This window comes from Hydra vulgaris, chromosome 03 (genome assembly GCF_038396675.1).
Source record: "Hydra vulgaris chromosome 03, alternate assembly HydraT2T_AEP".
Lineage (NCBI taxonomy): Eukaryota > Metazoa > Cnidaria > Hydrozoa > Anthoathecata > Hydridae > Hydra > Hydra vulgaris.
The window spans coordinates 35249577-35261619 of NC_088922.1; the positions used below are offsets into that span (position 1 = coordinate 35249577).

General features: G+C 25.2%; 1 protein-coding gene across 14 annotated transcripts in view; it reads right to left on the reverse strand.

Annotated features, from left to right (window-relative positions):
• The window catches only part of LOC100200897 (uncharacterized), a 100246-nt gene that overhangs the window by 15586 nt on the left and 72617 nt on the right, over window positions 1–12043 (reverse strand). For all 14 annotated transcript variants that reach the window (XM_065793033.1, XM_065793029.1, XM_065793030.1 and 11 more), the window contains 5 exons: window positions 5575–5698; window positions 2827–2983; window positions 2447–2479; window positions 2287–2363; window positions 2106–2204 (listed from right to left, as the gene is read on the reverse strand). In XM_065793033.1, the coding sequence (XP_065649105.1) occupies window positions 2106–2204; window positions 2287–2363; window positions 2447–2479; window positions 2827–2983; window positions 5575–5698 (490 nt within the window). The remainder of the gene's footprint in view (window positions 1–2105; window positions 2205–2286; window positions 2364–2446; window positions 2480–2826; window positions 2984–5574; window positions 5699–12043) is intronic.

The window sequence follows — 12043 nt, forward strand, 5'->3', positions numbered from 1 at the left end:
TCAAAACACTGTCTATATAATATACAATGTCAAATAATATAATATATTATATGATGTCACAAAATATAATATAATATATGATGTCACACAACATAATATACTATATGATGTCACAGAATAAAAAATAAAAACATTGTAACCAACATTTTTTATTTATTAAATACTGACCATAACCATAACACATTCTATTATTGAAAATAAATCTTTTAAAAAGAAAAATAACTGATTCAACTTTTAAAATATAAAATTAGTTATTGCAAACTATAATGTGCAAAAATAAAAAGATTCCTGTTTATTCCTGGCACAAGTAAAAAAATTGCATGAAATACTTCTGAGATAGTGTTTGATAAAACAAGAGTAAAGACATTTGGAAATGAAGTACTTATAAAAAAAAAACTTTACAAAATTAACAATTTAAATGCATTTATAGCATGATCAAATTGTCAAACTTAAAAGTTGACAATCAATTATGAAATGTAAAAAAAAAAAAAAACATTTTAACTTTTATATCATTTTTTAGCTCTTTTTTATCTTATCTTTGTTATCTTTATCTTTGAGTTTTTTGACTTTAAAAACACACTGTGATTTGTACTTTCTGATAAATTTTCAAATACAATCTTGTAAATAAGTATGTTTGAACATTTTTTATTTTATTTCAAAATTTTTTACTTTAATTTCAAAACCAATATATGATAAAACTATGCTATCCTGTGAAAACACTTTAATTAGGCAAAATTTATTCTATATTTAATATTATTGTCTCCTATAAGGTTATTGTGGATATCATCACTGACTTTTAAATATGTGGATATCATCACTGACACTTTAAACCATGTTATTCCATGTTTGCTATGCTGCCTGTATCTAAACCATGGTACTTTTGCTGTTTCTTAAACAATTTAATGTATAATGATGATTAAACAGTATCATCTACTAGCGAAATAAGTAGTTATACATTATTGTTAAAGTGGCTCCAGTATAGCTTATTGATAAAGTGGCTCCAGTATAGCTTATTGCTTAATTGGTTCCAGTATAGTTTATTGATAAAGTGGCTCCAGTATATATTATTGCTAAAGTGGCTCCAGTATATATTTTTGCTTAATTGGCTCCAGTATAGTTTATTGATAAAGTAGCTCCAGTATATATTTTTGCTTAATTGGCTCCAGTATAGCTCATTGATAAATTGGCTCCAATACAGTTTATTGATAAAGTGGCTTCAGTATAGTTCATTGTTAAAGTGGCTCCAGTATTGTTTATTGATAAAGTGGCTCCAGTATATATTAGCGTTAAAGTGGCTCCAGTATATACTATTGCTTAAGTGGCTCCAGTATCATTTATTGTTAAAGTGGATCTAATATAGTTTATTAATTTATTTTTAAATTAAATGTAACAAGTTCCATAAAGCTCTAGGTTATAGATTTGAATAAAAGTCAAATTGAATCTAAATTTGAAAAAAATCTGCTTGTGCCTAAAATTAAAAAGTAATATTTTTTTCTTTAATCATTAATTTTTACTGTATTAATCTTCTGTATTTTTACTGTATTTACATTCTTGACTGGTGTACTCCCTAAGGCTAAGGGGGAAAAAAATGAAAAGGATGGCTTTTTTTAATTGTTGTTACAACCCTTTCTTAACCATATAGCCTCAAAACACAAACCTTGACAAGCAAGGGTGCTGTGTGGAGAAACTCTTAGTGAGCAAAGTAAGCATACTAAATACTTTAAAATCAACATTTTAAATATACATTAACTTCTGATAAAAAGCTTACTGTATGCTTAATATCTAACAAAAATTACAAGCCTACAAGTCTAGTGATTGATCAAGTGTATATTCAAAACTAATTTTTTGGTTTAAAGCCTGTTAACTTAAGAGTTTACTAAAAGTTAAAAAAAAACTTATATTTCTTAGAATTTTTCTTAAAATGATTCTTGATTGTTAAAATGTTAAATAATATTTAATGAACACATAAAATATTATGTCAACAATTTACTTTTAATGTTTAGATTAATCGCATCCTAAAATTTTTATTTAACTATATATACTATTTGAGTCAATTATATTTAAAACATATTAATAAAATATTAATAAATGAAAATGATATGCACCCTAATTCAAGCAAAGATGAGTTAATATGTTGTGCTTCCTGTAAACGCTCACCAGCTGCTTGAGTTTTCTTAATTCTTTCACTTCCGGCTAAATCACATCTAAATTAATAAAAAAACTTTTTATCTTCCCTAAATAATCATACTTAAAACTAAAAAAAAAAAAAAAAAAAAATCTTCTTACATGTACATTTTCCCTCGAATTGATGTAACACCATCTTCTAAGTCTGTTACTTGATTTGCAATATCATCAAAATCATCCTATAATTAAGTTAAAAGAAAAAGAAAAAATGAAACTTTTTTTCCAAATATTCAACTATTTTAACTAGAAAAAAACTTCTCACATCATCTTCAATAAGAGACTGATAACTTGAATTCTAAAATAAATAAATAAAAAAACATTTAAAAAATCAAAATTTAATATAATTAAAATTTTGAATAATACTAAATAAAATTAAAGATTCTCAATCTGCAAACATGGTGGTGCAATGACTGCAACCGTGTAGTGCGTCTTTTTTATTAAAAAACTTGGTGAATTTTTATCTAGAATATTATCTTGCCAGTGCTAAAATCCTATTCCAATTAGTTGTTTGGTAAAACCTAGTTTCATTTTTATAAAAAGATGATTTTAAGACTTAATTTGATAATTTTACAAAATTTTACAAAAATTTTAATTGTACAACCTTTAAATTATTTTATTTTAACAAAAACAAACAAAAATTACCATGCTTCCTCCTAATGGATCATTTTCATAAAGATCATCATCAATGTCATCTGTGTCTGGAGTTTTCACTAATGAAGGAGAGCTAACTTCATTAGGACTATTGTTTGCAGAAATAACACGCTCTTTTAAAATCTTTAATTGACATATTGCATGTGATCTAGAAAAAGTGTTCAATATTGGAGGAAAATTTTTGAGCAAATATTTTTGTTTAACATTACAAATGAAATAATAAAATTATTTTGAATTGAATCCATACATTGGATGAGATCCAAAGATGCAGTTTTAATAATTGTAAGGGTACAAACTCCAAGAAATGATTCCTTGGACTTCAGAATCAAAAAATTTTTATTTCTCTTTTCATAATTCAAAATAAAAAGTATTTGATGCTCTTTTTATAAACGAAAACCATCCCAGAAAATTTTATGCATAATTTATTCTGTATTTTAAAAACAGAATTACAAAAACAGAACAACATGATAATTAATGTGAGCAATGCAGTTTTAAAGGAAAAAAAAGAAGCTGGTTTGAGATCATGGGATAATATTCCAGAGATTTTAAAATATTAAGCTTTTATAAATTTATAAAAGACATTAATACAAAGTATTCAAAAAAACTCATTTAAGGCACATTATCAATTGAATTAAGATGTAAAGCACAAACAATGGTCTGGTGCTTCAGCATTAAAGCACAAACAATGATCTGGTGCTTCAGCATTAAACCACAAACAATGATCTGGGGCTTCAGCATTAAAAATAGTTGCTTGATAGTTGTTTTATAAACAGGTAACAACAAAGGATCTTAACAGACATCTAATAAAATTTCATGAAATTGATCAATAGTTTTCAAGGGTTTTCAAAACGATTTTTAAAACTCATTTCAATACATACCAACTTGTCCAACTCAATGAACACTCATCATCAACAGACAAAGCTGTTTTTTGAAATTGACCTAATTTCCATAACTATTCATAGTGCTTCTTGAAACTCTGTCTCAATTAAATGAATGGATAACCCCTATTTAATACTATTATATTTAATACAATATACATTAATACATTAGTTATGATACATAAATACTTTTATTAGTACATTAATCAGAGCTATAGATATTACTATTAATGTAAAATATTGCAAGTTACTACTTTACAACTAAACAGTTTAATTAAAATTTTATTATAGATTTGTTTTAATATATTTTTATGTGTTCTCATTATCGTATTTTTGTGTGCTCTTACTTTCTTTTCTTTACTTTTTTATGTGCTACTTACTATCATATTTTTATGTGTTCTCATTACCAAAAGAAGTTTATTTTATGTGTTCTCATTAACAAAAGAAGTTTATTTTTATGTGTTCTCATTAACAAAAGAAGTTTATTTTTATGTGTTCTCATTCATTAAGTTTATTTTAGTTTAGCTTTTATTCTGCGTCAAAAAAAAAAAAAAAACTCTTTTATATATAAAAATGAAAATTCTTTTATACATATAAAAACATGAAAAATCTTTTATATCTATATAAACATGAAAATTCTTTTATACCTGTATAAACATGAAAACTATGATGATAATAAAAAAAAAGAGAGTTATTCAGTTCAAAACTTTTCTCAAAAAGTATTTAAGTTATGCAGTAACTTATTATTTTGGCAAAAGAAGACTTTGGTTTACCCTGAGGTAATAACTTATTATTTTGGCAAAAGAAGACTTTGGTTTACCCTGAGGTAATAAGTCTTAGCATTTTAATTAATGTTTTGTAATTAAATTGCTTTAAAAAATTATATTTACTGTATGCTGTATCATGTTTACCTAAGTCACTAATTACAAAACATTTAGAAAAATATTTTTCCTTGTTTAAAATGTAGATATCCTAGATATTGTTTTATATTTACCATTTCGTTTTATAACCCATACTCATATATTCTATAAATGTCTTTTAAACTACATATACCATACAAAAATATTCAACAACTACCACATGGTTTGCAAAGTGCAGCGCCATCCAGAACATAAGTTTTCACTAGTTAGCAGTTAAAACTGTGCAAAACAATTTTAAGATCAGTAATCAAAAAATGTAAATCTAAAACTTCAAATATTATTATAAGATATAAATATCAATATACATTTTTAAGGGTCTTGTGTTTGCAGCTTTTCTTTTACTTTTGTTATGTTTTTCAAATAATATATTTAAATTTTTTTTTTGTTGTCGTTGCTTTTTTTTACTATATTTTGCACATTTGTTCTTGTTTATAATACTATTTTTCTCACATTTACTCTCATTCTGCTAATGATACCTCATTAACTCTGTTATTAATCTATGTTATTTCATTCATTCTCTAATTACTTCACATTTTAACTTTTTTTTTATATTAATTTTCTTTTCATTCACAGGGGAATCACAGGGGTACAAAAATGTGCATTCGAGTTAATTCCACTTTTACTAATGTTATAGCCATACATATTAACAATTTTTATTGGTAAAATGTTTCTTCAACAAAAATCTTATTTAAAGTATGCTTTATATGAGATTCAAATGCATGGAAAAATTGTGTTAATTTCAAAACTATGTTATATATTATGTTTAATAAAAATGTTACCATATTATATACAATTAAAATATATTGTAAAAAATAATTTAAAAAATATTATTTTAGTACATGATAGATATTATGAAATATATTATTAATAGATATTTTATATAATCTACACAAAAAAAAAAAAAAATTATTCTATAATAAGGCAAACGTTCTATGAGTTACCTGCTTGATGCTCTATTCATTTTAGTTTCTGCAAACACAAGTCTTTGTTTTCCTACTTTTAACAAATTTAGAACTTCCTTTGGAGAATGAACAACATATTCTGTAAGATTTTCAATGTACACGCCTAGATATAATCAAGTAATGGTATATAAATATATATATATATATATATATATATATATATATATATATATATATATATATATATATATATATATATATATATATATATATACTAGTAGTAGAAAATCACTTAACAAAAATTTTTTCCATTTAACACTGTGTTTCATCAACAAAGATTCATCAGAAATGGAATCCATTTCTGATGAATCTTTTTTGATGAAACACAGTGTTAAATGGAAAAAATTTTTGTTAAGTGATTTTCTACTACTAATATAATTGCTCTGTTCTTTTAAGAACATTGAGCACTCTATTGTGTAGAATACTTTTTAAAGTTGTTTAAATATATATATATATATATATATATATATATATATATATATATATATATATATATATATATATATATATATGTATATATATATATATATACATACACACACACACACACATTGGCTGACGCATAGAACTGATGGTCAACTGTTTTTATTCAATGGTCTATTAAAAAAAAATTTTCAGTGCTTTAACTTTTGTTTTATAACACTAAACTTAGTAAATAATAAAAAATTTAATGCTATAAAAGTATTACTTTCAACCTAAGTCATTGCTTTTTAAACAAAAACTCACAGCAAAGTTTTAAGGTAAATAACTAATGTTTCAAAAGGTTTGAAATAGCGGTAGTCTAAAATAGCTTAGGTGCCCAGTGTTGTGGGTAAAAAAGTAGGTTTGATAATATCTAACCAATTTTAGACGTTTAATATTTTTTTATATTTAACTTTTAACTAACTTGTTTAAATTTATAATATAATATAATTAAACTTTTATAAAATCATTTATTGAACATAAGAAAATTTTAATTGAAAAAGATTTTTGCAATTTAATACCCTCTAATGCTTCACAATGCATGAAGACATTTTTAATTTTTAATTACTAAATTCATGTAAAATTACATCAACATTTGATTACCCCCTCCTCCCACCCCACTCCTTAAAATCAAATTAAAATGGAAAAAAAAAAAAATGAAAAAAATTAAAACAGTGTTTTAAATAACTAATTTACAATTAATTTACAATCAAAACAAAAAAGCAAATAAAAGATTAAAAAAAAAATTAATCAACTTTTAACTTATGAACATATTAGCTACAAAGGTAACAAAAAAAAAATATTACTAGTTATAATTATATTATTTATTACTAACAAAAAAAAGATTAAAAGATTCACAAAAATGTATACATCTTACATGTTTAAATTATGAACATATTTAAAATAATACAACATTTCAAAGTACCAATCCTCCCCACTCTAATGTTAGACCTAATCTAATTTCAAAGTGAAAATCAACTATTGCTAATAGAGTTTAGTGTAACAAAAAATTTCTATTTAACAAACTGTATAAAACAGTGTTTTAAATAACTAATTTACAATTAATTTACAATTAATTTACAACATTTCAAAGTACCAATCCTCCCCACTTTAACATTAGACCTAATCTAATATCTAATCTAATATCAAAGTGAAAATCAACTATTGCTAATAGAGTCTAGTATAACAAAAAATTGCTATTTAACAAATTGTATAAACAAAAACAATATATAAAAATTGTATAAAAAATATAAATAAAAGGTTGGCAACCTTTTGAGACGGAAAAGCCAAAAGTTACAATTTACAAAGTTTTTAAAGAGCTACCAACATCTTTATTTCAATATTATATTAATATTTGTGCATGGAGCTAAAGAGCTGACATTGAAAGAACCACATGAGGCTTGCGAGGTGCAGGCTGCACCCCTGGTACAACCGTTTAAATAATATAATGTAGACTATGCACTTACATAAATCTTTTTTGTTTGCAACTCAGACTAACCAACAACAACTTTGAAGAAATATTAGTGTTATGAGTAAACATCTTGTGTGTGGTTATTTAGTTCTGTTTGTATCGGGTCTTTTTAAAGCACAAAATGATTTTTAAAAAGTAGGAATATAAATAGCTTTATTAAAATACTGAAGGTTGCGCAAGTAACACAGGACTGCAAATGCTGCCTAATTTGCTTTTTTTTAAGTAACTAAATTTAATAAAATAGTAATAATGCTGACATCAACTTGTCTTAATCTCTACCCTCCCCCTTATCAACAATTGTCAAAAAAATTCAGACCAACCTCCCCTTATTTTGTTGATCTAATTAATGGACAGCCCCTTAATCTAGCACATATATATATAGCAAACCAACATATATATATATATGTATATATATATATATATATATATATATATATATATATATATATATATATATATAATTATATATATAACATATATATATATATAATTATATATATAACATATATATATATAATTACATATATATCAAAATATATAATTATGTATATAACATATATATATATATATAATTATATATCACAGTTCATTTAGTACAAAAAAATAAAATAACTGAAACTGAATATTCAATATTTTAGGAATAAAATAAGGAGAGACAAATCCTTAAAAACCGCCAGCAGCTTTTTTTTTTTTTTTTTTTAAAATAAAAATTTACAGACTGAAAATATAAAGTGCCAACTAGTCAAATATATTCCTAAAAAAACCTAACTATAAATCGAAAATCACCTTCTTTGTGGGGGAGGAGGAGGAGGAGGGGGTAATCAACTTCTTTGTTGGGGGAGGGGGAGGAAGGAAGGTGAATTGGAAATAGTGGCAATATCGTAAGTGGTTTTTCAAGTCCAGAATTTAAATCCATAAGCCACAACAAGTCTTAGACGCTAAATTTTCTAAAGATTGATATTGTAGATAAGAAACAATATCAAATTTACTCTCATTTAATTCTAATCTCTATATATATTCTCATAAAATCATTGTATATTTTTCAAACTATTGTCACAAAAAAAGATAAAAAGACAAAAAATATAGTAAAAATATACATATTTAAACATTAAAGTAGCCTAAAATTTGATAAAAATATTTTTGTTATAAGATAATGTTCATTAAGATAATCCTAATAATAGCAACCCTCGGAATTAGGAAAAATGAGGTCGGCAATAATTTGCCGACATCAATTTTTAGAGGTCGACATCAGGTTGGCAAAAATTATTTGATACAAAGGTCTTACCATAAAACATAGAAACGAGGTTGGCAGTTTTTTGCCAACAATTTTTTGAAAACAAATAAAAAATTAAAAATTGAAGAAAAACATTTTATATTGACATTTACACTTGTATATTGATTATGTCAATGTGTATTTTTTTTATGGTCTTGTTGAAAATTATTTTTATTGTTGCTTTTTATGATTGTTGCTATTATTCAAGTTATTTCTTATTTTTTGTCGCATCATAATATTTAAAAATATCTTTTTTTTTTATTTCCTTCATTATTTTTATCATCTTTCTGATCGTCAAACATTGTGTTATCTCATTCGTTCGTTATCTATCATGTCAATTTATTTACTTTTACCCTTTTTTAAATATTTTTTCTTTTTTTTCTTTTGTTTAATTTTATTTTGGTTCCCATATTACTTTTTTTTGCTTTATTTGTTTATTTTATTAAGGTGTCCAATGTCTAGTTTTTAACTATATGAGTGACACCAAACCTAATTTTGTGAAATTATAAATCACTTTGTAATTATTTCAATTCTATGGTTAAACAAATGGATAATATATATATATATATATATATATATATATATATATATATATATATATATATATATATATACACATATATATTGCTTCAAGTCTTAGCTTCTAAATGTAAAAACAAAGAAGAAAAAATCAAGCACAGAAATTAAAATGCCTATATGTAATCTTTAATCTTCTCTGACAAACATTGTTCAATAAAATATTATTTCTAATCTCTGTTTAATAGTATGGCTCCTTTTTGTGTCTTGTTAGAGTCATACCACACATCCATCTGATCACCCATCTTCTCTTTTGGCAAACACTACACCATATAAATGCTAAAGTTTATACAAATATGTAAAGATATTGCATGCCAGCATCTAAATAATGGCAAACATATATGTTTATATTCATATACAACCATATTATGTATGCATAACTGCACCTCTTACTTAACCTACTGGATACAAGCAGGTATGGAAGCTTTTATTCCTTTTCTTTAGCTTTAAATCAAGCCTCATTTTATTCTAGGCTTTTCACTTTATTGTGCAGTTGCTATGTTAAACTGTAATCATTTTTTTACAAGAACATCTTTCTTGAGAACAAATATCTTTTTATTATTACAAAAAGTTAATGTAAAAAGGTACCGCCTGATGATAAGATCCATTAGTCTTATTTTACTAAATCATGTATCTTTTCTCAGATGTAAATTCCAGAGACTTTTAAGAAATATTTAACAACACTCTAAAAACAACATTTAGATTTTAAACACTAAATAAACGCAAACGTTGTAATTGTGTTTAATTTTTACCTTTTTTCTTAGTTTGTGTGTTTATTTTCTTAATGCGTTTTTAAACATAAATTAAAAAAAAATATTTCTTAACTAAATTTGTGTTCAGAAACCTAACATGTTTAGAAATAATTAGTTTATATAAAATATTTTTGTAACAGATAAGAGGCCATCCATATATTACGTACCCACTGAGGAGGGAGGAGGTGTCTCAAGTTAAGTAATTTGTGTACGACTGGGTTGTTTTTTTTGTTTGTTTATTTTGGGGGAGGGGCAACAAATGTTTGTACGCAAATGCAAAAAATTGAGATGGCAGTCCTCGTTCACTTGCCCATTAATAAAAGGTAAATGTCGTTTACGTTCATGGCCTGTTAAGGTTATAAAGGTTGAACAGCGCAAAAGAGAAAAAGTAATTACGTTTGTGAAAAATGTAACGTTTCAAAGTTTAACATTTCGTATCACCAAAATCTGGCTATATGATTGATCTATTGCCTAGCTATATCGGAAATTCTTCAAGTTTAGGGTTTTATTTCTCAAAATTGTTTTTGGTATTAATTTTGTCTATAGACATTATGATAGTAACTAAAGTTGGAAGAGAAGGCGGATATGACCTCTATTCGTATGTATGCATTAATCTGTGTGTAGGGGAGAGAACAGGGTTTAAAATGTAAGTGGTACAACAGGGGGGAAAGGGATCGAAATCTAGAGATTTTTGCGTTTATCTGAATGGCCCCTAACACATATATTTTTTACGGCGGCTGATATATCATGAAAATATATTTAAAACTATTTTTTAAATATATTTTTATGATATATCAGACATAATATGATATATCATTTCCATGATATATCAGACATAATATAATATATCAAACGTATATGTCACATATACGTATGTCTGATATATTATAGAGATTATAAGACACGTATGTCTTGAATTTTGAATTGCTAAAATGTTAATTTTTTATTTTGCTTAATTTAGTTTTGTATATTATAGATGGATAAAGAAAAAAATTTCTTTAAGGAAAATGATACATTTGATGATGTAAAATTGTATTAAAATTGATATAAAAATTATAAAATTGCATTTGGGAGTACGGAAGTTAAAAAATGATTCTTTTGTCAACGAATACGTCACTTTTAATTACTTTTGACTTTTGTCCAACATTTCCATGTTGTCAGAAAGTTAAAAGCAATAATTTAATTACAAATTAATCGTTTTTTAAAAAAACCGCAAAAACGCAAATTTAATTGAATGTTTTTAAAAACATTCTGGATACTTTTAATAACATAAACAATGTTTTTATATATATATATTTTTGTTAATAAAATGTTTTCATTTTTATTTTTTTTTACTTTTTTACTTTTTTTATTTTTTTTGCATGGAGTGTTGCTACATTGATTATCTTATATCCTGAGTCGCAACAAAGTGTTGCTACATCGACTGACAAATAGCCTGACTCGCAACGGAGTGCTGCTACATGGACTGACAAATAGCCTGGCTCGCAACGGAGTGCTGCTACATCGACTGAGGGTTTGGTTGGGGCAGACAGTCTATCAAGTAATAAAAAAAAAAATTCCAGTCTTGCATTTTAATTTTTATTTTTTGTCAACAAAATACAGAAAAACTTTCTGACAACCAGTTAGGAGTTATATATAAATATATACATGGAAGAAGTCGTTTTTCTAAACATTCATTAATATAGATTGATGAATTGATCGCTACAGCCTTGGAAGTGCGAAACAATGGCTCGGACATACCATGGTCAGATATGGCTATCCACATTAATAATTTTTTTTGGAAATTTCTCTTTTCCTATAAAACGAACACTTTCTGGGCATGTCTTTTTGTTGTTTGTGTAGTATCCAGAATTTCCAGGCATGTTGTCCCCTGCAAAACAAAAGTATTTTTCGTCATCGATGACTAGAAGCGAT